The sequence below is a fragment of the Anabas testudineus genome, chromosome 2, assembly GCF_900324465.2.
Source record: "Anabas testudineus chromosome 2, fAnaTes1.2, whole genome shotgun sequence".
NCBI lineage: Eukaryota > Metazoa > Chordata > Actinopteri > Anabantiformes > Anabantidae > Anabas > Anabas testudineus.
Genome location: NC_046611.1, coordinates 28221321 through 28249210, shown reverse-complemented (window position 1 = coordinate 28249210; position 27890 = coordinate 28221321). Strand labels below are relative to the sequence as shown.

Genomic DNA, 27890 nt, shown 5'->3' with positions numbered 1-27890 from the left:
CAGCACATCGAACCACAGTACAGTTGTCTCGAGTGTCCAGGCCAACACATCTCTGATCTATGGCTGGGACTCTGAGGCTCTCATGGCTGTTGTTCGTGCTCCTTTTCCTTCTGGTGGGACTTCAGGGAGAGCCAAGGGACACGGGACAAAGACAAAACAAGGGGACCGTTGACGCTGACCAGTGAGTTGGGTTTGTAGATATTAAAGTGGCTCGCTGCTCATCTCATATACTACTTTTTACAATACTGCAGAAACTTCTACAGTTGAGGAGCTGATGAGATGAAGGTCTGAGCCAGCTTCCTCACTGCATGTGTTTTGGCCATGTTTGGGGTTCAGGTCTCAAAAGTTATGCACTGTTTTAACTTTTGATTTGATTTGATTTGTGCATTAATCATGGTAATTAGTTTATTATTATTTGGATGTCTTATCCCTCTGATTATTAATGTTCTTTGAATGTTATTGTAGTGGGATTGCTGGAGGACTGTGTATTTTTGTAGAAACAAACCCTGAAGGTGTTATACAGTGTAGGTTTAACTCTAATCTAAATGTAAAGTCCTTTTTTAATATCACTTTGATGGTTCAATTCTGTAGGCCTCGTATACTGTCAGATAATGGTCACCTCGTGTTCACAACTGGGGAAAGCAAAGAGATCCGATTCCAGACAACAGCAGGCCAAGTTAAAATCAACAATGAAGACCTCACTCAGCTTTTGGTTCAGGTAAGCTCCAACAAACATGCTCATGGTGTATAATACAATGGTTCATGAGATCATTTCTAATTCAGTGTCATTGCAACAAGGGATGTTACTTGAATGAAATTTGACTGAAGTTATATTTAAGACTTTGTGATTTTCTGTGGACATCAGGAAAATCTGGTTTCAGTGTGTTATGATTTTCTTCCAATATTAACTCTGAGTTCATCTTCCAATCATGATCATGGATCCCAGGACTTCTGGTTTCTTTGTGTCTGTTTCCTGCACCAGACACTTCGGACAGTGTGCAAAATGTAAATGACCAAAAGTCTTGATGTTTTTTCATTATTATTCTTTTATAATATCCTGTTTGATATTTCACACACTGTCACCTATTCTTCATTAGCTACAGAGTGTTTGTTGTGTATCTGCTGTTTTATTGGGCTGTCCGTTTTATTGAGATGCTGCCTGGTTAAATGAAGGTGCAATTCCAGCACATCATCAGCCTAAGGCTGAAGTCATTAGCTAATCCAAACAAATCGGAGAGAAGTCATAATCCTGCTTTGTAAGTGTCTCATTATAACTTCTTATCACCTTTTACACCTCTGAAAGCTGCTGCTGCTCATATGAGTTGATGAATGATTAACATGTTAGGAAACAGACACAGCAATTCAGAAAGGGTCAAGGATCAGGGATCAGGTGCATCAGACTACGTGGATCCGGAGTTTAGCATTTCTAGATGTGGATCTAGTTGCTGAACAATAATAACTTTTACAGCAGATGCCTTTAATGTTACACAAATGAGGAAAAAACTATGCATTTGTTTCTTTGAACAAGGAACAGCTTTGTCTTGTCAGCTGAACTGTTTGCTTTTGTCTGATTTCAGATCAAAACCAACAAAGAAAACATAGATGACATTAGGTCTCATGGTACAGTTCCCCCTGATGTCACCGACAAACTAAACAAGCTCGATACCAGGGTAGGATATTCAAACAGTACAAGATGGACCATCTAATTAGCACAGCTCATCGTTTACATTTCATTTAATAAAAGCTAAAATGCCATTTAGAATTTCTCTATGCAAATAAGATTTACTGAATGTTGTGAAAGCACTGTAAAGCCAACATCATAAAAAGTTTTTCCTGTGCTTCTTCCCGTGCTGTCCAGGCGTCAACACTTGAGGGTAAAGTGGCCACGCTTGAACTGGTAAGACATTTGAGAGCCAACAGTCACAATGGCACAAATTCAAAACCAGGGGTTTCATGTTTCCCTTCCTCTTTTGTCCCATAGACAGTCCAGGAGGTGTCTTGCAGCAGTAATCCCTGTCAGAATGGAGGAACATGTCTGAACCTCCTCAACTCGTACCACTGCTTGTGTCCCAGCAACTGGGCTGTGAGTCCGATGACTGGGACAGATCCTGCCCCAAAACATACAAATACAAATGTTCCTGTGCTATTATGGTTTTATGGTTCAATATTAAAAACTGTGGATATTGGACATTGAAATATCATGAGATACAGCCACTTTCTTTGTGTGTGTTTGTGTGTGTGTATCAGGGTCATAACTGTGGAACAGATGTAAATGAATGTCAGGTGAATGCAGGAACGCCAGCAGCTTGTCAGAATGGAGCGACCTGCTCCAACACTCCAGGATCATTCACGTACGTCCTAAACTTGTCAGAACACATTGGTATCATTTGGTGCTCACGGCATTGATGTTTGAAAATTTGATCAGCATTGTCCTACAGGTATTATGACATATACTGTACTGGACGCTCTGATGATCCTTAGAATTTTTTCTTGCTACGTACTGTATGTCTCCTTCTGTCCAGTTGTACCTGTTCTCCAGAATGGTCCGGGCCTCTCTGCACTGTGCGTTATGATGACTGCAGAAATGCAGGACAGGACCTGTGTGTACACGGCACATGTATTGATGCAGACCGGATCACAACTGGAGAGGTAACCAGTCACTAAAGCAGTTTACTGGACGTTGTTTTTACCATCAGAAGAAATATGACGATCAACTAAACTAAACCCAACACAAACATTTTCTGTTCACAGTTGTGCTTTTGGTACAACCATTCACTCCTATAATTTCCCTCGCATGTTGCCCTAACAGTAAAACATGTTCATGTGAAGAAGTCACTATTAAATTCTAACACAACCTCCCCCTTTAAAATGAAATGATTCTGTTTCACTGTAGACATTTGAGTTTTCACACTGTGTCTTCTTTTCCCCCTATAAACAGCCTAAATATCAGTGCATTTGTAACAGTGGCTGGGAGGCTCCCGCTGGGAACCCGGCTTGTGTAGCTGATGTTGATGAGTGCAACCTACCCAACAAGCCTTGTTCCACCAACCCTGTCGTTCCCTGCTACAACACTCAGGGTTCCTTCTACTGTGGAGCCTGTCCAGCTGGTAATATTCAATTTTTGTATCTCATCTGATTGTACTGACCCTGCTCTTTTACTTATTGTAAGGGAATTATAGCCTTAGTTTACCCACATTTTAGAAAAATACACCAGCCTATAATAAAACTGATTTATCCTTCAATGTATATCCAGATTAAATAAAAATGTGTTCTAATTGCGTATAATATGTTTCAGGTTGGCAAGGCAATGGTTACAGCTGTCAGGATGTGAATGAATGTTTGACCAACAATGGCGGCTGCTCCACCACTCCCATGGTGCAATGCCTGAACACCATGGGCTCTTTCCACTGTGGTGCCTGCCCATCAGGTATGGACGGGTGGAAAGGAGATCTGTGTTTGTAACAGAAATTCTTTATATTCTGGATAATGTAGAATTAACAACCTTTTGCAGCACGTCTGTTTGTTTTATTTCTTCCATTTGTGTCTATTTCTGGCTACTTGGACATAATTAAAAAAGTTCTCATCTCTTTCAAACATAGTGGTGGTGCTGTTGTAGCTTGGGCATGTGTAGCTGCTTATGGATGTTGCATACTAGAATTTATTGCTGATTTAACCAAAATGTAAATAGTGATTTTAAAGGCAGCTCATGTGTGCAGGTTATGAGGGTGATGGACGAACTTGCACTCAGGTCAACATCTGCTCTGTCAACAATGGAGGCTGTTACCCATTAGCTACTTGCTCTTCCAGCCCAGGTGAAAGCAAACATCATGGATACAGAAATTGTTATTACTGTGTCTTCTGAGCAGTACCTTTTTTGGGTCCTGCAATGTGAGGCATGACCATGATCTTCTACTTCTTCTTTCCACATTCACCAGGTTCAAGCCTCCCTATATGTACCTGCCCTCCAGACTACACAGGTAATGGTTATGGACCAACGGGTTGCACCCAGACCAGCAACATCTGTCAGACCAACAACCCATGTGTCAATGGACAGTGTGTGGTGAGTGTGTTTGACTGTGTATTTTCTATTACTATATTACACTCTGTAGTTTTGTGCTATTGACTAGAAAACCACTAACCCACAGCTGAAAGTTGTCCCCATCAAATGCACCACATCTTCCTGTTTGAGTAATACTATGAGATGTTGTTATGCACAGTTGTTTGTCAAATGCTGTGGATGTAAGTCACTTTTTACACATAAAAATGTACATAGTGTTTATATTTTTTGTATTTACTTTAGTGTCATTGCTACTGAATCTTTGCATACCTACCTAATGGCACCTTGATTTTTTGTTACTGATTTTCTCTACAACACGTGAATGCCTCTGACTAGTGCACTACTTCTATCCTATCCATAGGCCACTACATCATCTCCAGGCTACATCTGCAACTGCAGCCCTGGTTGGCAAGGAGTAAACTGTGACCAGAATATCAATGAATGCGCAAGCAACCCTTGTCAAAATGGAGGAACCTGTCATGATGCCATTAATGGATTCACATGTACTTGCACTGCCCAGTGGACAGGCCCAATTTGCCAGACTGCACAGCAAGGTACTGGCACGACAGAAATGTAGTGTGTGGAGGTACTGGGATGCTAAGCTCATGTTACTTGTAGAGTATCTACACTTGTTGTGTCAATTGCCTACACAGAGGGTGTAACTGCTCTAATGTCACCAAATGCTACAGTGAGTTTGAATTTGTGTTTCAGAGTGTGGGGGTTTCCTGAGTAGCCCTGAAGGTTCCTTCAGTTATCCCAACACACCAGGTCACGATCAGTACGATCACGAGGTCAGCTGTGCCTGGGTGATTCGTGTTGACGGAAGCAAGGTCAGTCACTGTTTATCAAAACAGAGCTAAAAGTGACACAGCTGTCATCTGCATAAGCGATTCTGTTTGTTCAGTGTGGGATAATGACAGAGATCCTTTGCATTATGTGTGCTTTGTTTAGATCGTGCGTATCACCTTCCCTTTCTTCCAACTGGAGAACAGCGCCAACTGCAACTTTGACTTCCTTCAGATCCATGATGGGGACAGCGCCTCTGCTCACATGCTTGGAAAATACTGTGGCCAGAATAACCCAGCCGAGTTGTATAGCTCTCACAATTCTCTGTATTTCTGGTTTCGCTCTGACCACACCATCAATGCAGGCGGCTTCACGGTTGCTTGGCAGTCTCAGGACCCAGGTACAGTGGGGGGTTTCTCATTTGTTTTGGTTAATGAGTGATCGCAGTCTTTGAAAGACTTAGAAGTTTGATTTAAAAAGCTAAAAGTCTATAAAATGAGAGGTCTTGAATTTGGTACAATGCTTACAGTACACAGAGATGATACCTTGAGCAGAACCCACATAACCCCAACCCCCACTATAGATAAACCCTACCAGCTGTCACAAGGCTGTTATAGGAAAAACTGTGAAACAATTGCTCATCATTCCCTGAAGTCTCCTTCTCATCTTAGTATGTGGAGGTGACCTAACTGCCGCCTACGGCAACATTAACTCACCTGGTTACCCCGGAAACTACCCACCTAACCGGGACTGCTACTGGAGACTGACGATGGATCCCGGTTTGCTCATCACCTTTGCGTTTGGGACTCTCAGCCTGGAACATCACCCTGACTGCAACTATGACTACCTCGAGGTGAGAAATGTTACCATTTGTTTCAGAATGTTTTTCATGTGGCAAAATTAATTAATAGAAGTCACTCAGAAGTAAATTAATTCTTATCAAATGCAACAACTGACTAACTGGATTACATATAAAGAAAAGCTAGCTTAGTGTTGAGTCCAAAGTACTTTTACACCGTTTGCTGTTTATTCAGGCTCGTATTCAGTACTTCATTATTGACCCCTCTCCAACCAAAAAGCCCACAATGTAGCAAAACCATATAACCTCTTGCAGTTGTTCCTCCTTTTATTGTGATGTGTGTCTAAATATTGTAGATCCGAGATGGTCTTCTCCCTGAAGACCCAGTCCTGGGGAGGTACTGCAGTAGTGCTTCACCTCCTCCTCTGCAGACTACAGGCCCATCTGCATGGGTCCACTTCCACTCTGACTTCACTACCTCTGACGGAGGATTCCACATTACATACACAACATCGCCGAGTAAGAACCTTTGCGGACCAAGGAACATTATGTATACATGACATTTTTTTGGAAGCGGACAGCACGACACTAGGCTTTAATTATGTCAGTGATCCTGCCATTAGCTTTCAGGAGAAGGAATGGTGCTGCTATACAAAGCTCGAGGACTGTTAAATTGGAAACATTTGACAGATTTTCACAATATAAATCTAAACTTATTTAGGTGGACATACAAAGTTAGAGCAGTTGTTGGCCTGTTAAACTAATGCCACCCTCTCTATCTACAAACAGTCTAGAGCACAGCCACTGTGTCACTCTAGGATTATTGAAACTATTTTGTGCAATTGTGTGTGTTTTGCATCAGGTGACCCTGGTTGTGGTGGTACCTTCACGGACAGCGAGGGTATTATCATCTCCCCCAATTGGCCCAACAACTATGCCCACAACCGCCAGTGTCTCTATTTGATCAGGATACCAGCGGGAGAGAGGGTGGCCCTCAACTTCACTGACATGAATCTGGAGAGTCACAGCAACTGCATGTTTGACTATGTGGAGGTAAGATGTGTTTATGTTGGACAAGCAGACGGCCTGATCTGTTTCTAAAAATCTGCTTAAACAACTTAGCGTACTGCAATCTCACAGCCTCTTAATGCTACTCCTTCCTCTTCCCCTTTGCCCTTTCTTCACCCCAGGTACGTGATGGAAGGATGGAGACTGACCCTCTAATTGGGAGGTATTGTGGGAACTCCCTGCCGGCTCCCATTCTCTCTTCCACCAATTTTCTGTGGGTTCTCTTCAGGTCCGACAGCTCAGTCAGCTGGGCTGGTTTCAGGGCTGTGTACACCGTTGGTGAGATTTTACACATTCACATACACGTGTGTCATGTCAGTATGTAGCTCAAATGACTAAACCTACAACATATGTTCTATAGTTTGTCCCTGTTAAGATTTCAAAGCAATAATAATCAAGTCATAGAATGATACAACAAGTCAGCAAGTGGAACAAGATCTTGAACCTTGTACTTCTGTATTGAGTAGTACATTCACCTTTCAGAGTTGTATTCAAATGAAACAGTAATGTTTGTCTGGCCTGTTAGCTACTGAACAGCCATTAACATTCTCTCTTGCCAGGTTGTGGAGGTACCTTATCTGGGACTGGGCAGTTACGCTCCCCCTACCACCCCAACTCCTATCCCCACAACAAGGTCTGTGAGTGGGTCATTAACCAGCCAGAGGGCTACGTGGTCACCCTTAACTTCCTGTCGTTTGATGTTGAAGGAGGCTCATGCAGTTTTGACTTTGTCGAGGTAAATGAATGTTAAAGCAATTCATACAATAACACCGTTCAACTGGCCAGAATGGGAGAGGAGGATAATGGATCAGTTATGCTTGTTCTGTTTTCCAGGTCAGGGACGGCTCCACATCTAGTTCTCCTCTGCTGGGGACTTTTTGCGGCGTTGAAATGCCTCCCAGGCTCCAGTCCACACAGAAGTCAATGTACATCAAGTTCAAGTCAGATGCTTCTGTGACCAACCATGGATTTGAAGCTGCATATGACTCTGCCTTGCAAGGTGGGAGTAGCATCAATATGAGATATAATTAGATTTGAGATTTGGTACTTTAACTAAGCCACATGATGCACAGCACCATAATGTATGGATTGTGTTGTTGTGACGTCTTGCTTCCTTGCATTTTGCTACTTTTGAGGGATGGGTACTGTCCTTTGCTGCAGTCTCCTATTATAACACCTTCACAGCTATGTCAGTAGGGAGAGGTTCTTTAATAAGACTAAACTAGGGCTGTCACTTCACACTTTGTACATCTAATAGTATTAGCTGGATATTAAATATTATTTATTGATATGGATTTGTTATAATCTGTTTCTATGAAGCGACAGACAAACCTATTGAGTTGAGTCGGGGTAAAATTGACAGATGCATTGAGTCCAGCCCTAGTTTCAACAAAGAATGTTTGATAATCTGTGTTAAGCTATGTATGGTGATATCATCCTTATTCTTTGAAGAAAAAACTCCCAGTTTATTATAACATTATAAATATTCAGCAATATTTAAATCAGAGTGTTCAAAATCTCTACCAGTAAATTCGAGCTGTTGTCCCTTTTTCCCTCTACCAGGCTGTGGTGACACCCTAACCAGTCCTTCAGGCACCATTACAAGCCCGGGCCACCCCACCAGCTACCCACATGGTGCCAACTGTACCTGGTTCATCAGTGTTGACCCAGGCAACCTGATTCGGCTGACGTTTGACTCCTTCAACTTGGAATATCATGATAACTGTTACCTTGATTACCTGGAGGTCTATGATGGCGGCACCGTGCAGAATGGAACCCTTGTTGGCAGGTAAATCACTGTATAACAATGTGTGCAAAATGTTAAGAGGTCTCAGGGTTTCTGCCCATTTTTATGGACTCATACATTAGTACATGCCTATTTAAACTACTAAATGAATAAAAGTTAGAATATACAGTGTGTAACATGTTTCTCAAACCGTGTATCCTAATAGCCCACAACACTGCTAATATGGTACCAGAAGCTTCATTCACTATTCTCTAATTTTCATTGAACATTTTCAAGTTGCCCATTCATTTGTTGTGGTTGGTGATAGACTTGATGCGCTATATTTGTTTAGGTACTGTGGCCGTTCAGTGCCTCCATCCATCACCAGCACTAACAACTTGCTGACTCTGCTGTTCGTGACTGACCGGAGTTTAGCTACTGAGGGATTCTCTGCCAACTATGTCTCCATCAATGCTGCAACAGGTACACAAACGTCCAGCCAACAGAATATTTTCAGATTTTAAAACAGTGATACAAGTTCTGTTTGGGTTTTTTTATTTTCAGTTTCAGTGACTTAAACATTTCTCTCTCAACAGACTGTGGTCAGACGTTTACATCCCCTACAGGATCTTTCAGTTCACCCAACTACCCTGATGACTACCCCTTCAACAGAGACTGCATCTTCAAGATCATTGTGGAGGTCAACATGCAGATTATGCTCAACTTCACCGACTTTGAGCTGGAGGGCTCCCCTCCTTCTTGCATGTTTGACTTTGTGGAGATCAGGTGAGCCGAAAATGTTCTTGTACTTCACCTGTTGCATCTGGATGTGATTTCTTTAGGTTGCTCTGCAGGCTGTTGCTTTAGTCAAACAGAAACTTGGTTAAATGCACACACATCACACAGTACATTATACAGATCAGCATATATAGTATACGTTTAACATTTTGAACTTCCACTGTGTTTCGCAGGGATGGTGGCTATGAGACGTCTCCCTTGATTGGTAAGTTCTGTTCCAGTGAAAAGCCTCCTGTCCTGGTGTCTCATAGTAACCGTCTTTGGGTTAGATTCCACTCTGATTCCTTCATCACGCTTCGGGGATTCACTGCCCACTGGGACGGCACACAGACTGGTGAGTGGTAACTAGTTTGTATTAACTTTGTCCACATAACAACACGTGCACACATACATGTAAACACTCAAGCTTATGTACTTTCCCTCTTTCTAAGGTTGTGGAGGGACTTTGACAACTGCATCTGGAGGATTTTCCTCTCCTAACTACCCTCTGCCCTACCACCCTAATGCTGAGTGCTACTGGAACATCAGGACCAGCCAAGGCAGTGTGCTTCTCCTCTCATTCTCTGATTTCCACCTAGAGTCCAGCTCTACATGCACTTTTGATTACCTTGCCGTGAGTACAAATCTCTAAGCGTGTGGGTGTGTTATGCATTAGTTTTAGGGTGATTAGGTTACAGCTGTTACAATGAGTTTACAGTCACACTGTGCAATGTACCAGTCATATTGATGACTGTTGATACTGATGATGTTATCTGCCCTGTGTGTCTTGTGTATGTACAGGTTTATGATGGTAACAGCAGTACTTCTCCAGAGCTAGCCAAGCTGTGTGGCATTCAGCCTCCCACCACCATCAACTCTTCCAGGCATGAGCTCCACATCAAACTGCGCACTGACAACAGCGTCAGCACTGGAGGCTTTCTCGCATCATACACCACTAGTATGAAAACACACACACACACACACACACACACACAGGTCAGTTACACAGATGGTTAGAGAAGCCAAAAGTGTACTCAAGTAAAAGTACTGTTACTTAAAATATTACATGCTCTGGTGGAAGTAAAAATCCATTGCGTTGTATTGTATTGTGTACAAGTATTTGTTTTTTTCAGGATGCCATGGCGTGCTCATCTCAGGCCGACACAGAGGAGTGGTGGAGTCACTGAACTTTCCCAATAACTACCCACCCAACTCCCAGTGTAGTTGGACCATCCAGGCCAGTAGTGGAAACACCATCAGCTACACCTTTACTGCCTTTCTCCTCGAGTCCATGTTTAGCAGCTGCAGCTTTGACTACGTCAAGGTACAAAGACCCAGACTATTCAACCATGTCATAGAAAAAAACAGCCATACCAAACACAGATGAGGAATAAATTACTATATTAATATTATGTCCAACATGATTGTACAATTCAGACACACCTATTAATAAACTGGAAATGTCTCTGAAAGGCTGTTCTACTTAAACTAGGTGAAACAGGCTTGTTAGTTTTATAGACTGCTGTTCAATCACATCTTCTTTTGTCAAAGGAAAAAAGCCAAACTTTTCTAAATCATTGTGTCATAGCACTGTAGGTGATCGTGTTATTTTTTCAAACCATTATGTACATTTACCATTTATTGTTATGAGTGTGTATTATACTCTCCACTCACTTTCTTGATATCTCTGACTTAGCTCTATAACGGGCCTAACGAGCAGGCTCCTCTGATTGGTACATTCTGTGGAAACACGCCCCCTCCAGCCAACAGCACCACCAGCTCATCCCTCACCCTGGTGTTCAGGACAGACTCATCTGTGTCCATGTCCGGCTTCCAGATGATGTGGTACCAGAATGGTGAGAGTAACATGACTGTTGCTATTGTGGACCAGGCCAGACCACATTTTACAATTCAAACTGTACAATGCAAGCTCAACATAGGCTGTCAGCAACACTGTGATACTGCAGATATTCATATTCAAAAGACAAATCAGTGTCAGATGATTCTTGCTTAAGGTGTTTCAGTTGTGCTGACTGACATTAGGTGATTTTGTGGCTGGCTCTCTGCAATACCCTCTGACTTGGTGTGTGTCCCTGCAGGTTGTGGTGAGGAATACTCAGGTCCCAGTGGCTCCTTCAATAGCCCAGGCTACCCCAACAAGTATCCAGAAAACAGGGAGTGTATCTGGTATATCACCACAGCAGCTGGCAGCAGCATCACCCTCACCATCCACGAGTTTAGTGTGGAGTTTCACCAAGACTGCAACTACGATGTGCTAGAAGTAAGGCATTGATCCATGAATGAATGTGTGGTAAACCTCCTCCAACCTCCTACACCAATCCATTTTTGAGAAATTGTGAATAAAAAAGACTAATCTGAAGATTGTATGCATGACTTTTAAATTTATTTACAACTTTTACTTATTGACTCTGCACGACCATGACCTTTCAATATAACATTGATTAATTTCTTTAATCCAACTATTGTTTCTGACTTTCCTTCAGGTGTATGGAGGCCCAGACCTGTCAGCCCCTCAGCTGGCCAAGCTCTGCAGCACGACATCCAACCCGATGCAGGTCTCTAGCACTGGCAACATGCTCACAGTGCGTTTCAAATCTGATGCCTATGTCAGCGGCCGAGGCTTCAATGCCAGCTGGGCTGAAGTGCAGGGAGGTGGGTAGACATTGAGTGCAAAACCGTATATCATCAGGAGGGACAGAGTAGCTAGTGTTTTTGGTATCAAAATTCCATCTCTGGTCTGAGTAAGATAAGGGCCAAAGAAATCAGAACTTTGACCGAAGGAATCATTTTATAGCCACTGAACATTTTCCAACTACCAATACCACGACACCACTGCAAACCAGAATTCTCTTTATATCTGATAGTCAACAATGTATGTAACATGACTGAGTTTGACACGCAGTTGTTTTTATATATTGTGATTCATCGGCTGCTTCCATGTGTTGTTTTTGCTGAATTATTTTGCATGAATTCTCAGCAGTGCTTTAATTAACATCTAATAAACTGTACTCCTTCATGCAGGCTGTGGAGGCCCAGTCACAGCTCCTTCAGGTGAGATCCATTCGCCTTTGTATCCCAATAGCTATCCCAACAATGTGGACTGTTCCTGGGTCATCAGTGTTGATCCCCACCATCGCGTGTTCTTCAACTTTACTGACCTGGACATTGAATTTCATGGCAGCTGCTTATTGGACTACGTGGACGTAAGTAACTGATGTAGGAATATTTAAAAGTTGACATATTGAAGCTACTTTATCTTCCTTCAACGGTCAGTTGCAGCTTACATCACTGATGAATTGATAATTGGAGATAGAAGTTAAACAGCTATTGTCCATCTCCCAATGGTCACTTATTTAGAAATGCTTAACACTTATAGTGAAATTAAACTATGTCTGTCCCTCTATAGATCCACGATGGTCCCACCATATCTTCTCCTCTGCTGGCCCGTGTGTGTGGCACCGTTCTTCCTCCCTCCATTACCGCCACCCAGAACACCATATACGTTCGCTTTAGATCTGACTCCAGTCGCAACCACCGTGGCTTCAGTGCTCGCTTCTTAGAGGGTGGGTCTCTTTAACTATTTCTATAGCTCCTATAGCTATATAATAACTCCATCAAGCCATTCTTTAGTCCCCTTTTCTTTTCAAGTTGTTTGTTTTAGGTGCATAGTCCTGTGAAAACCCAAAAACAAAATTCAGATGCTTTAGTTTCTCTGGTGTAGATGTGATGCGTGTGCCTCACACACAGTCAGTAAATGTATTACTGTATTGTAGGTAGGTCAATCTGACACTGACCATCTCGTTTTGATTGTTTATTTTCAACAGCTTGTGGCACCACCATCATAACAGACGATCAAGGTGGTGCCATTGCATCGCCGAGGTATCCATCACCATACCCACCCAATCAGAACTGTAGCTGGATCATCAAAGCACAGGAACCATGTGAGTTGCGTTAATCAAGGTTGCTGTGATGCTATGCACAGATTGTTGTACACGTAATGCTGAACTTTAACTTTGTCCTTTGTCCAGTCAACCACGTGACCCTGTCATTCACGGACTTTGACTTAGAGATGATCACTTCTAACTGCTCCCATGATGCTGTGAACATCCTGGATGGGGACAACTACCTGGCACCTTCTATAGGTAGTTTAACCTTGTGTGTGTGTTTGTGTGTGTTGTACGTACACTAGGGCACATCATGTTACATCCAGCCTGTAATATGACACCTTACTGAGCTGAATTTGGTTAAGTGTAACACGTTGACATCGCTTGTTGCCTCAAGTTCAAATTAAAATGTTGAAATTTTGTCAGGACTCTACTGTGGCAGTGAAATCCCTCACCCAGTGACATCCTTCAGTAACGCTTTGGTGGTCAACTTTATCTCCGACACGTCTGTCTCCAGAAAAGGGTTCAGAGCCACTTACTCAGCATCCACCTCCAGTAAGACATGTCACGACACACCACTCACAGCTGATCACTGCAAAGTCAGAATCAGTCCTTTCTCACATTTTACAAGATTTCAGAGTAAGCACATTCTCCTCATCTCTTCCACTCAGGTTGTGGTGGCGATCTAGTGATGGAGACTGGCGCATTTAACAGTCCTAACTATCCAGGTGCTTATCCTTCTAATGTGGAGTGTGTATGGACCATCACAAGCTCCCCAGGAAACCGTCTCCAGCTTTCATTTGTGTAAGTCAGTGTGAGCTTGGAGGCTTATTCTTGACTTGGGCACATGCATAGTATTTGTGATTTTCCAAACCCAGTTTTCTTTCAGTATTATCAGGTTTAAATATATATATAACTATATATATATAACAACTTATTTGATCTGATTGTTCTGGAAGTCAGTCTTGTTGTGTTTTTTTTTTTTTTTTCAGTACATTTCACCTGCAGGGAGATGCTAGCTGTCAGAACGACTACCTGGAAATCCGAGAGGGCAACTCCACTGGGCATCTGGTCGGTCGCTTCTGTGGAGCCTCGCTCCCCTCCAACTATACCTCTCTGATCGGTCACATCCTGTGGGTTAAGTTTGTCTCAGATGCAACGATTAGTGGAGCAGGATTCAGAGCCACCTTCTCTCACTGTGAGTGTCACTGTAAAGAGAGACATGGAACAAAGGAGTTCCTTTATTTTATGTAATATACATGAGGGAAAATCTCAAAAACTGTGTCCTCTTATCTCACATATCAGCTCTCTCTCCTATGATACTATCACATTTTACTGATGTGATAGTATCATAGGAGGAATTGATCTTACGTCTGACCAAAATGACATAGATAAAAGTAATATTATGTTACTTAACATAAGTAGTATTGAGAGACAGTGGGACCTAACATTTGGCCTTCTTGTTGTTTCTCAGTGTATGGTAATGATGTGATGGGAGAGTATGGTCAGATAGCATCCCCACTGTATCCCAGAACGTACCCCAATAATGCCCACTACCGTTGGACCATAACTGTGGCAGGAGACAGCTACATTCAGATCCGCTTCTTGGACATGGACATTGAGGACCTATTGGACTGCTACTATGATAATCTTAAAGTAAGACTGAGTATGATGTGAAATCCAGTGGTGTTCATGATTTAACTTTTAGTTAAATAACAGTTACAGTCAGAACGTTTGTACTATTGGGAGTTGCATCGTGCTGTTTTTCTTACTACTTCATTTCAACAATAAGTTTGGTCATTTTCATTAATCTATTCAGATCAGTCATTTGTTTTTTTCATTGATGATATCAGTAGAAATAATAATGAGTCTGCACTGTAGTCACTTCTACCCTTAAAAAAAAATTGGTAACAAGTGTAGGTTATAGAAGCTGAGTCAGGTGGTGGAGTTGACAATCCAATCATAATGATGCTACATCATCCATTATGCTCTTGTTGTCTTCAGATATTTGACGGCTCCAGTGTTCACCACTATCCCCTTGGGACATTCTGCGGTCTGGCTTCACCCCCTCCCGTACAAAGTTCTGGCAGCTCCCTCACTCTGCAGTTCCAGTCTGACACAGTGGTGGGTGGACGAGGCTTCCTCGTGGAATGGACTGCTATCCAAAACTCTGGACCACCTCCCACTATCGCACCAGGTCAGACACAACAATCACAGAAACTACACTCCTAAAGTCAGTAGCTCACGTCCATTATCTTAATGACCCTGTCTATGTTTTTTCTCTTTGTGCGCCAGGTGCTTGTGGTGGATATATAATGACAGGAGAGACTCCCGGCTTCCTCTTTTCTCCTGGATGGCCTGAAAACTACCCTCCTAACCAGGAGTGTACCTGGTTGATACGGTCTCCAAACTCAATTGTAGAGTTCAACATCTTATCTCTGGACATGGAAGACTACCCCACCTGTTACTTCGACAGTCTCGTCATCAGAGATGGTACATTTTTTTAGAATTAAACCTGCTGCCGTGAAAGACCGTGAACCAAATCTGAATGGAGATGTTGGTGTATGATTAGAAACTGCACAGTGCTGCTGTGGTAGCTCTGCTTGTTGTCTGATAATCCGTTTCTTTCTGCTTGTGTTTGTTACCAGGTGATAACAGTTTATCCCCCGTGTTGGCCAATGTATGTGGTCGGGATCCTCCAGGTTCTCTCCACTCAACAGGAGACGCCATGTACATCCACTTCTCCTCAGACAGCGTCATCAGTGGCCGTGGCTTTAATGCCTCCTACTCCAAAGGTCATACACCAGAAGCAATTTATTAAACATCATATAAAGCGCTTGCTGTTCTCAGTATTATGCAAAATATATAACGTATAATAATACATAATTCAGGCATCCCAGTGGGTATTAGTTAAAGTATTAGTTGCTGTCTTAAAATCAGAGTAACTTTAGTAATTTGTTGGTTCTTGTTAAAAAGTATAACCCCCAAATAACCTTGTGGTAAAAGGTGAAATGCAATTGATTTCTTTTATTTAATCATATTAATAATCAAATAACAATATTTTGTCTTTTTAGGTTGTGGTGGCCTTATGCATATAGACAGGGGTGTGGTGAGCAGTCCTCACTACCCGCAGAACTACCTGCCTCATCTGGACTGTCACTGGCATGTGATGGTGACGCCTGGCTTCAGGATTTCTGTCAGCTTCCAGAGCCCCTTTCAGGTTCAAGGCTTTGGAACCGTATGCAGCACAGGAGACTACCTACAGGTAAACAACACAGAGTTAGTGAGCTCTATATTTCATGAGTAGGTGTTTAAAATACTGCTACAGGTTAGACGTTCAACAAGTCAGTATTGTAATTATTTAGATATGTGTCTCACTGGATTTATATGACTATAGAACAATTAAAAGCTTTGTCTTAGTACCTCTACATGTCTTGATTTTAAAATGTTTCAACACAGTGATACTCAGAGGACTGACCTTATGAGCAGATTTTTTTTATCCTCCTTATTAGAATTAAAACTGATTACTTTTGATGTTTTCATGAAAATTAAATCATGACATTTGTTCTGGATCGAGGAGTAAATCTAAAAAATGACTATAAAGCTCACTAATGGTTGTTTTTTTACTCCACAGCTCAGGAATGGTCCAGATATTTCATCCCCTCCTCTGGGGCAGCGTCTCTGTGGTGCAAGTCCTCCATCAAATCTACAGACGACTGACAACCACCTTTTTATTCAGTTTGTGTCTGATGCCAGTAATGAGGCCACCGGCTTTAAGCTGGTCTTTGAGGCCCACAGTCAGGGTATGTTGTATTTTAAAGTATGAAATAGTTTCCATACCAGTGATAGCACAGTTTAATTAGACACATAAACTTCATTTGGTTTTAGTGGATTTATAAAATCTGTGATCAAGGACCTGAGACTAGAGCATGGGACACAGAAGTATAGAAGAAGTATAAACAAATGTGCTCTTCCTCTTTGTGCAGCTTGTGGCGGTTCCATTGAGCTGAGTGATAATGATCCTCCAGGATACATCACTTCACCCAACTATCCTCAGAACTACCCCCAGAACATAGACTGTATCTGGGTCATCACTGTGCCCACAGGAGAAGCTGTCCAAATTGACTTTGAGGAGGATTTCTACATTGAGCCCTCAACCAGGTACAGCTGCTACCTTCTGCTTAGGCTCCAGGCTTAGGTTCTAATAATGTAATAATATATGAAAATGAACACATATTCTGCCTTTTTGTATTTTTGCTGGGCTTTTCAAAGGTCTCTGTATTTTCACTGCCTCAGTGGAGTGAAATGTATTTGTACCACTGAGCCTCCAAACTACAGTTATTTTGGTGTAATGTTCTGATTGTGCTTTATACTGAATAGCTCTTGGGAATTTCACAAAAAAATGTTTCTATGTATTTCTCAGTTGTGCATATGACTACTTGGAGCTGCGTGACGGCTCGACATCTAATGCCAACTTAATTTCCCGGCTCTGTGGCAACACCCGACCGTCTACCCAGCATTCAACAGGTTCCTCCATGATGCTTAGGTTCCGTACTGACACCAGTGTGACGCACAAGGGCTTCAAGGCAAAGTACTCCATAGGTAAACAAATCACAGTCACCGCCTGCACTTTTTCAGTCACAGCTTTTTGTTTTTGTAAATTAATCCATATTTAATTTTGATACACTGTAGTTGGCTCAGGCCCAAAAAGCTCAAGCTGCTGCTACAAACACTAATGGCCCTACTCGCATTCTGTATCTGCAATTGCACACAGCAATATGTGGAGGGACATACGTAGGTCAGAGTGGCTCAATCCAAAGCCCTGGCTTCCCAGCATCCAATTATCCTGACAACTCCAACTGCGAATGGTACCTGGAGGCGCCCACAGGGCACTACCTCACCCTTAGCTATGAGAGCTTCAACCTGCAGAACACTGCAGGATGCACTGCTGACTACGTGGAGATCAGAGAGTACAACGCCTCAGGTGAGGTTCAGCTTCTGTGTTCTTTTTTTTTTCTTTGTTGAGTATAAAATTAATTAACTAGTAAAAGAACTTTCAAAAATTAATTACGCTTACAGTTGCCATCTTGTACTGTGTGTGTAGGGCGCCTACTAGGACGACACTGTGGCAACAGCCTTCCAGCTTCTATAGACACATCTGACAGTTTTGCCTATGTCAAGTTTGTCACTGACTCCAGTGTGAATGCAGGTGGTTTCCGTCTGTCATTTGAAGCCAGTGTTGAAGGTACGATGCCTCACAAGAGGTTATTAGAAAAGGATTGTGTTCAAATAGTTTGTTGTTAATACATTTTACAGGGCATTTACTGTACACCAGCAATACAGAAACGTGAGTATAGCCACCAGGGATGAAAACTAAAAAAATAATTACTGATGATTTTTAACTAACTACTTTTCCTCTAGCTTACAACAGCAATTAAATACTTACTGAGCCCCATTTTCTATTATAAAGTAAATCAGTCAGCATTGAATATAAGAATCTTAAGCTTTTAGGATTTCGTGTTGAATGTCTGTCTCTCTCTTTGTTTTACTTTTTCTCTCCTTCTCTTGCAGCCTGTGGAGGAGAGCTGAACGCTCCTTCGGGAACCATCTCCTCTCCAAATTACCCCAACTTGTACCCACATAGTCGGCTGTGTCGCTGGGAGCTTGTGATGTCACCGGACCGCCGGGTCACTCTCACCATCAACGACCTACGGCTGGAGGATTCTGGTGCTTCTTGTGCATATGACTATGTTGATGTGAGTCCTTCATTGATGTGCACTCTCTACCTTTGCCAACTACTGTGTACCTCATTTACAAACTTTTTACATTTAACCTACATTACCTTTTTCACATCACACATTAAACTAAAAACTCAAGAACATTCTTAAGAGACATGTGAGAAATCATTTCATTTCTATAATCATTGTAGAAATCAGATAATAAAGAGAAGTTAGTACCATACTCAGACAATGACAGTTTTACTTTTACTAATCGTTCTTTTAGCAGTTTGATAAACATTGATCGTGGGAATTTTGCTTCTCCAGTGCCACAGTTTCTCTGTGACAGCCTCTCTGTCTCGTAGGTACTGAATGGGCTGATGGACAGTGCGCCACGCTTGCACCGATTCTGTGGTACAGTACCAGCCGGCACCCAGGTTCGCTCTTCTGGCAACACAATGACTGTTGTGTTCCGCACTGATGCATCTGTGTCCAATGGTGGCTTCATGGCTACTTACTCCTCTGAGGAGCCGGCAGGTTAGCTTTCTATTTAAAGGAACTGAAGGAAACACTGTAACTTCAGTATCAAACCTATGAGTCTAGTAAATAGTTATTCTATCAGCCTCAAAATATTTTTTGTGTTGGAGCAAGAAGGGAAGGAGCCATAAATCTCATTCTTGTTACGAAAAACTGAACCTCACGTATTTATTAGAGTGTGGTGGAATCCTGAACAACCCGGCGGGTGGGAACTTCACTTCCCCCGGGTACCTGGTGTCCAACTACAGCAACAATCTTAACTGCGAGTGGCTGATCCAGAACCCAAACCACATCAATTCCTCTATTGTGGTGCTGATAGAAGACATGCACCTTGAGAACCAGCAGACCTGTCAGTCAGACTTCCTCCAGTTCCGCATAGGTGAATATCACACTGTAAATGTTTGCCTCTCAACACTTTTGAAGATCACAAGTCACAGATATTCCTCTTTGAAGTCTTTCTTTGAATCCTCTTGGTACATTTTTTGAACAGTTAATAGAACTGATTCTGAAACATGTAATGCCAACCAAATTTAAAACTGAATCCTAATACATATTGGATTTGTCTGTGTTTATCACATCAAGTGTTGTCAGTGGCAGCTGGACTTGCTTTAAGTCCCTGAAGATGTTTCACCCTCCATTCAGAAGCCTTCTGGCTTTGAGCTGTAAAATGTTTTATGACATCCAGTTACTGATATCCTGTTTTCAATGACTTCTACATTGCAGCACATGCCTGAATATTAACTGTAAAAGAAGGTTGGTTTAGGACAAGAGATGGCTAGATGGGTTTAACAGTATACTTGTTTCTACCTCCTCCCTCAGGTGGTGCTTACGGGGAGCAGCTGGCCAAGTTTTGTGGGACGACCATCCCCAGCACTCCCATTGTGGTGTTCACCCCAGAGCTTTGGGTCCATTTCCAGACTGACACTACCAATGGAGACCTGGGATTCAAGGCCAAATACTTATTTTCTGGTATGACAGATAATAAAGGCTTTGTTAACTTCATGCACTAGACGCTATATTTAGATATGAGAGCAATATTTGGCTTAACTAGCAGATGTTAGCATCACATACCTATCTGGGTCATTTTCTTTTTGCAGAGTGTGGAGGCTGGCAGACAGGCGAGGGAGGGGCGTTATCCAGTCCTAACTACCCCAACATGTACCCCAGTCCCAGTCGCTGTGCTTGGCTGCTTGAAGCTCCAGTGGGCCACACTATTAAGGTGAGTGGGCTCCATAGATTGACTCAAACAATGAAAGGACTGTATATACATATACAGCCTGCAGTGTTTAAAACATTAACTCTCAGGCAGGCCTCACTATCTCCTTCCACATATAGGTTGTTTCATTTCAATAGTTCACCCACATAAAAAAGGTTTCCTCTCCTTTATTACTGCAGCTAACCTTCACCTACTTCAACGTGGAGCCCCATGCCACATGCGGCTGGGATTCTGTCACCATCTTCAATGGAGCCTCCCCTGGATCCCCTATCATTGGCCAGTACTGTGGTAACACATCCCCAGGAACCATCCAGTCAGGATCCAACAAGCTTGCTGTAGTCTTCCTAGCTGACCACAGCGTGTCCTCTGGAGGCTTTGTGGCCTCATGGTCTACTGATTCTTCAGGTGTGAAGGCAAATCAAAATGCTGTACAGGATCTTTACTGATCTGATTTGCTGAGATAAAATATGACTTCAAAAAGTATTAAGAAACACACTTGATCACAGCTGTACTCACTCTCCAATCCATAACCTATATTAACAAAGTAAAAACTGGATTTTTAGAAAATTGTGCAAAATTATTGAGAATTAAAAACTGAACTCACTTATTTACAAACGTAAGACATATTTTCACCAGTTGCATCCTTAAGATGTAACAAAAACAGAAATATTGTACTATAATAAATGTACTTCAGTCCATTCACTCGCTCACTCCACTTGTTTCAGAACTTTCACATACTTATTTTACATATTATTTGGGGGGTCATTTTATACATGAAATGTATATTCACCCATAGTTGTTTTCTGCCAGGCTGTGGAGGGGTGATCCATGCTGATACAGGAACAATCAAGTCTCCAAACTACCCCCAGAACTTCCCAGCCAACGTAGAGTGTTCCTGGCAGATCATTGCCCATGAGGGAAGTCACCTGGAGATGATCTTCAACAGTGATTTCCAGATTCCAGACATGACTGGGACCTGCCAGAACAATTACATCAAGGTACCAGTACTAATGTGTCGGTGGTTGTCTCATTGTTGCCCCTCTACTTCACCTGTTGTTAATTATTACCAAAGCAGCTGAAACTGATTAACAACCCGCTGCTACTTAACTGAGTAGATTAATATCCCAGAGGGTTATTTGACTTCATGCTATACTCTGATATAATAGTTCCTTTTATTTATTTTGTGTACTGTATGCACTGTATACTGAAAACAACACATTCTCAATCAGTCTTTATTTTCCTACAGGTCTGGTCAGGTCAGAGTGAAAACACTGAGGCACTGCTGTCAACAGGCTGTGGCTCAGTGGCCCCAAACCCCGTCATCGCTCCATATAACATCATCACAAGCAGATTCCAGGCCACTGATGGAACTGGCAGAGGTTTCTCAGCTTCCTTCAGCACCCGTAAGAACTTACCATCCAAGACAGCTTTATGTTATGATTATGGTTTAACCTTGAATGTTTCCGTGAACTCTTTCTTTCAAAACTCTTTTGTCATGTGAGACTACAGAAGACATATTACATAGTAAAAATAATTTCTGTACTGTAGATCATTTCAGTGTTGGAATGAGGCATGAAATGGCCAGTCCCAAAGAAACTGTAATGTCTTCTGTTCATCAGGTTGTGGCGCAAACTTCACAGCTCCCAGTGGTCGTGTGGTTTCTCCAAATTATCCGGCAGACTACCCTGACTACTCCAACTGCAACTACACTATAAACGCTGGAGAAAAGACTGTGATTGTCCTCACCTTTCAGACCTTCCAAGTAGAAGGCAAGCGTTTGTGCATTAGCTACTCACGGACAAAGAATCCTAATCATAATAATGATATAAACATTAGATAAATGTGTTGAGTATGTGTCCTGCCTGTCTGTTATTTAGCACACTCCACCTGTTTGTACGATGGGCTGAAGATCTTTCATCTGGCCGGCGGTCCTCCCATTACAACACTGTGTGGCTCCAGCATCCCAGGACCCTTCTCCACCTTTGGCCCCATGTTGCTCAACTTCTACTCTGACTCTGTGGTGGGCGACAGTGGCTTCATGGCCGAATACAGAGCCATTCGTAAGTAGAGGAGGAATACTTGTTATGTTCTAATGTGTGAGATTAAGTCATGACCGGCTGTGTTAATGTAGTCTGTTAATAAATATTTAGGTTTTTTTGCTAAGATGTATTTATCAATATATATTTTGGACATTTAACATACTGTATGTACATGTATAGGTATACTGCATATGCAATCATACTGAGTGTGCACGTGTGTGTGTGTGTGTGTGTGTGTGTGTGTGTGTGTGTCTACAGCATGTGGTGGTTTCTTCAACAGCACTATGGGTACAGTGAGCAGTCCGACACTCTCCATGACCAACTACCACCACAACATCAACTGTACCTACCATATCATGGTCACAGAAGACAGAGTGATAGATCTGAAGTAAGACGGGACTTCACACATACTTTTTAAATACGTATATCAATAAATACAGAAAGGAAAAAAGGAACAGAGATGTTTGTTATTACTTAGCAGATTATTATAAAATTATAGCATCATCTTAGTTAAAACTGTGAATGAGGATGACGGTGCCAATCATTTCAAACTAGCTCCAAGTTTTTTCTTTCGTACCTTCATGTTCTCCTTTTTCTCTTTCCACAGGTTTAACACTTTCCACCTAGAGGCATCTTCCACCTGTAGCTTTGACTATGTAGCAGTTTACGATGGACCGAACACTTTGGCACCGTTGCTTGGGAGATTCTGTGGTGCAGTGCTCCCGCCCAATCTGCGCTCCTCCACTAACCAGCTCTTCATCGTCTTTGTGACTGACTCGTCAGTGAATGGGATTGGTTGGAGAGCTACTTACAGTCAGACACTTGGTAGGTTTGGTATCTTCGGTATCATTAGATTTTCTTTTGTCCGATTGAGTGTTTTGTATCGATGTTAAAGTCACTGAAAGACACATATACAAGGTGTTGATGCAGCATTATGATTTCATTTGATGCAGTCCTTCTGTGATCTGTCTTCCCTAACAAATGTGCTGTAATTAGTGTGTTGTAGATTAACTTTTGTTTACTTGTGTATTTCCTTGAAGATAAATTCAACCATCATAACTCACTACTTGCTATTTTGTGACACTAGTTTCTTACACAGTAATATTTTTCACATCATAGTCATTGTTTTCCACCTGCAGAGTTCTAGTGCTATACCACACTTCTCTGTTATACAACAGCAGATTTGATCATGGGTCTGTTTCTGTCTGGTCTGTGCAGGTCCAGCACAGGGATGTGGCGGCTACCTGTCGATGCCCATGGGCATGTTCGGTTCTCCAGATCCAAACATGGACGGGCGCTATGAACCCAACATGGACTGCCTGTGGACCATTGAGATGCCAATCAACAAGGCTATTAACCTGACCTTCATGTCTTTCGATCTGGAGAGCTCCAGTACTTGTCGCTATGACTATGTCAATGTAAAGAACTCTCGGTCACTGAAGTACTGTTTTAATGGGAAAAACACTTTGAATTAATTTCAGTTGATGTTTCTCTTTGTTACAGTATAACTGAGACCTATATTCTTTAGTATTTCCTTTTTATGTCTTCAGTACAGTACTGTATTTGTCTGTATCTCAACAGGTGTATGATGGAGACAACATTCATTTCCCTCTGGCTGGGACATTTTGCGGAAACTCCATCCCTGCTTATTTTGTATCTGCTGGAAACTTCCTCACAGTTCGCTTTGTCAGTGACAGCATAGTACAGCGAGGAGGCTTCAACGCTACCTACAGATCTGTGCCATGTAAGACTTCTCTCCCTCTACTGCACTGTACTTCAGAAACTTCCAAAGACTGTTTCTTAATCATTCCCTCATATATTTTCTATAAAATATGCACTCCTAGTCAGAGTGGTGTGTTAAACTACATGGTAACTTTAAAGAGAGAAAACAAGATATAAAATAAGAAGTTATATATGTATAAAGATTTCTTGTTTCTTCCTTTTCTCAGTGTTTTGTGGTGGAACTCTGAATGCTACGTCCACCATCCAGACCCTGACTACACCCTCCTTCCCCAACGCCTATCCTCCTTACACTTCCTGTCGCTGGATCCTGGATGCTCCAGCCCAGGAAACCATCAAAGTGTCTGTCCAGACATTTGTGCTCCAACCCAGCCAAAGCTGCTCCACAAACTACCTGGAGATGAAAGATTGGCCTATGGTGAGCTCAGAGAGATGGACTTGACCAGAAAGGGCACCAAAAATGATCCCAGTGATCTCTAAGATCATTTGGTGAACAGTGAGGTTTGGTAGTAGTGATGCCAGTAATGATCAGTTGACCAGTCCTGTGGTTGCTGTGCTTTGCATTCAAATAACGAGCAACTCCTCCAGCACGTTTGACACAATATTATCCAATATCCATTCTGAATGAGGTGATACTTTTGTTTCTAGGGAAACTATGGCCAATCACACAAGTTCTGTGCAGCAGACATTCATCCACCAGACTTCTACAGCCAAGGCAGAACGATCCACGTGAACTTCAAATCAGAGGCCTTTGTGACAGGAAATGGCCTCAGTTTCACCTATCAGGTCGCTGGTAGGTGCCTGTAGTAGTAAACACAGAAACACACACACACATGCTCAGGTTTAGTTTAAAACAGACAATGTAATCTGTGGAAACTTTGACACATGCTGTGCTTCAGTAACTGACCATCAATAGAGTGCAACCCATGAAATTACTTTTTAGTTTAGTAAATGATGTGAAATCTGCTACACTGAAAAGGCTGCATCAGCAAACCAAACTGAGTTGTGACAGTTTTAGCTTAATTGTGCAGGTCTTAGGAGATCTCTCTCTGAGATTTCTTATCACACTTCTATTCAGTGGAGGTAGATTGAATTTAATTCTGCTCACATCAGTCTTTGACAGTGTTCCTGTTTCTCTCAGTTACTCCTTACATTGGTTACAACAGAAATGCACAATAGTTTATGAAACTAGTTCAAGATAAGTTCTCTGCCTCACATGGTCGTCGTTTTTAGGCTGTAGCCGAACCTACGAACAGGATTACGGTACGCTGAAGAGCCCGGGCTGGCCTGACGTCTATCCCCACAACATAGACTGCACCATCATCCTGAAGGCACCGCAGAACAACTCCATTTCCTTCTTCTTTAACAGTTTTGACTTGGAGAGTCACACTGACTGCAGATTTGACTATTTGGAGGTAAACAACTACAAATGAAGCTGTACACACACTTTGACAGATGTTAATCAGTTAGCGTCTCTACATTATTCATATTTTCCTCACTTCAGGGGATTTTCAGCACTTCAACAAAATACAGGTATCAATAGGAAAGTAAATTGTATGGTTGCCTGAGTACAGCTCTGGAATTAGTCATTGTGAAAATATGTCAGTCTTTAGAATATTAACGTTTCAATTCAATAAACATGAATGTTTGTCACATCATCTTACACTATAGCCAACTTTGGAAACACTCTACTGCTCTAACATTAGCTAACAGACGTATTAGTGAGATCAGTCACTGATGAGCTGTCTCCTCCTACAGATGATGAGGTTGAGGTTGGAGATCTGTAAAGGGCCATTTTCACACTAACACAGGAACAACATCAAAAAAGAAATCCATGTCTTTAAGCCTCTGGCTTTGGCCACAGTAGAATATTCATGGTGAAACAGAAAAAGGAAACTTTTCCTGCTGTATACAATATCGCTATAGTGTACAATTACAATTAATTTCCTTTCATTAGAGGGAAAAGAGGAAAAGCGCCTTTAGGGACTCAGTACATAACAACACTGTGTTGTCTCTCAGGTCCGTAACGGCAGCACAGCAGACTCACCGCTGATCGGTACGTTCTGTGGCAGCACCCTGCCCAGCCCCATCTTCCCAAAGTCCAACCTTCTCTACCTACGCTTCAAGAGTGACTTCTCCAGTGCCCGAGACGGCTTTGACGCGACATGGACATCCTCCCCTCACGGTCAGAACTGAACTGTTTCCACAAATGATTTTAAACCAGGTTGTTTTCTTACTTATAGTATTCTTTAATCCTTGTTTAATATGTTTATTTACTAGGCTGTGGAGGCACTCTGTATGGAGGCCATGGATCTTTTGCAAGTCCCAACTACCCAGGCACCTATCCCAACAATACCCACTGTGAATGGGACATCTTGGCACCTAGAGGTCGTGTAGTGACAGTTACTTTCACTCAGATCAGTATTGATGACCCTGGAGATTGCCAGAACAACTTCCTGAAGTTGTACGATGGTCCAGACACAACCTCAGCACCGGTTGGACCTTACTGTGGAACGGTATGTCATTCATCAAACAAACTCTAATATAGCAGATATGAGGCGATTTCCTATTTTCCATTATTTTATTATTATCTTAATTGTTATTTATTTCTACTCCTTGTGTTGTTTGCTCAGGAAACCAACATTGCTCCATTCACATCCTCCTCCCATCAAGTCCACATCATTTTCCAAGCCCAGTACTCCACCCTCCCTTCAGGCTTCAGACTCACCTGGAGCAGCTGAAACGATGTGCTTTTACACACACACACGAAGTTGCTGACTCATTACGTAATCAATGTTTTAAAGGTAAACACTTATGGTTCATTTATTTTGTAAACAAGCTAATGTAAATAATAATGTGACTGTATTGTTAAAATAAATAGATGATTTTAAAGAGAGGCTTTTGTACTGTCACTACATGTAACTAATTAACTCTCTTGGCGAGTTGTCTACACCCTTATAATGCAACAGCCCCCCAGAAATGATAAAGTGTCTTAAGTGAGTAGTGAGCTGCAGGTGACAGGCTGCACACCTCTGAAAAGTAACCAGCTCCTTTTACTGTATCCTGTAATTGTGTGGAAAGCTACTCACATTGTGCCCTTGATAAAGTCTACACAGTCTAATTATTAAAAATATCACGCCACAGGTACAAAGGTTTCAGCTGGCTGATCATGTCATCTACAAACAACTTAATATTAACAGCACAAACCCAATACTAGTTTCGACCAGGTGGGTGGTTTAGTGAGGACTGGTGTACATCAACAAACTCTACAGGCATATTAAATTGTTCAGCGAACTCGTCTCCAGAGAAGCCACACACTACACTTTCCTTTGCAGTCTCTTAAGAGACATTCTTTCTCCACTACTGTAACAGGGATCCTTCTGCATGAACAGTTTTTCTCAGCAGGAGTAATCCCTGCAGACTTGTTGCCGTTTGTTTTTCGGAAGCACAATTTAGTCCTGATTCTAACTACAAAAAGGGAAACAACCCGAGACTAGCTGAAAGTTGGCTTCCCAACAAAACC

General features: G+C 42.2%; 1 protein-coding gene across 1 annotated transcript; it reads left to right on the top strand.

Annotated features, from left to right (window-relative positions):
- The first annotated feature begins 13 nt into the window (after positions 1–13).
- On the top strand, positions 14–27870 carry cubn (cubilin (intrinsic factor-cobalamin receptor)). The gene is made up of 67 exons (XM_026362973.1): positions 14–181; positions 592–718; positions 1578–1670; positions 1859–1897; positions 1982–2083; positions 2248–2351; positions 2523–2649; positions 2939–3107; positions 3296–3427; positions 3717–3812; positions 3936–4060; positions 4419–4611; positions 4769–4887; positions 5009–5243; positions 5515–5696; positions 5999–6161; positions 6505–6695; positions 6833–6989; positions 7271–7446; positions 7545–7710; positions 8274–8499; positions 8789–8919; positions 9033–9222; positions 9408–9568; positions 9666–9847; positions 10015–10171; positions 10347–10537; positions 10910–11069; positions 11313–11494; positions 11718–11886; positions 12256–12437; positions 12641–12797; positions 13059–13175; positions 13263–13376; positions 13545–13673; positions 13790–13922; positions 14111–14316; positions 14593–14774; positions 15123–15315; positions 15414–15611; positions 15767–15913; positions 16193–16383; positions 16753–16921; positions 17105–17279; positions 17542–17720; positions 17893–18102; positions 18223–18363; positions 18690–18874; positions 19201–19372; positions 19548–19751; positions 20192–20341; positions 20470–20591; positions 20768–20993; positions 21399–21586; positions 21835–21991; positions 22208–22357; positions 22466–22648; positions 22886–23015; positions 23235–23452; positions 23846–24045; positions 24209–24371; positions 24577–24785; positions 25016–25160; positions 25601–25782; positions 26387–26552; positions 26648–26883; positions 27001–27870. Exons 1-67 carry the CDS (start codon positions 60–62, stop codon positions 27106–27108), a joined length of 10884 nt encoding a protein of 3627 aa, XP_026218758.1. The 5' UTR covers positions 14–59; the 3' UTR covers positions 27109–27870.
- The last annotated feature ends 20 nt before the right edge of the window (positions 27871–27890 follow it).

What these genes read in the sequence shown, in the direction of transcription:
- cubn (XM_026362973.1), top strand. Translation starts at nt 60, where the DNA reads ATGGCTGGGACTCTGAGGCTCTCATGGCTGTTGTTCGTGCTCCTTTTC. An exon ending in TCTCGCATCATACACCACTA is followed by an intron (nt 10,172 to 10,346) that starts GTATGAAAACAC and finishes TGTTTTTTTCAG; the next exon opens with GATGCCATGGCGTGCTCATC. An exon ending in CAAGGCAAAGTACTCCATAG is followed by an intron (nt 17,721 to 17,892) that starts GTAAACAAATCA and finishes AATTGCACACAG; the next exon opens with CAATATGTGGAGGGACATAC.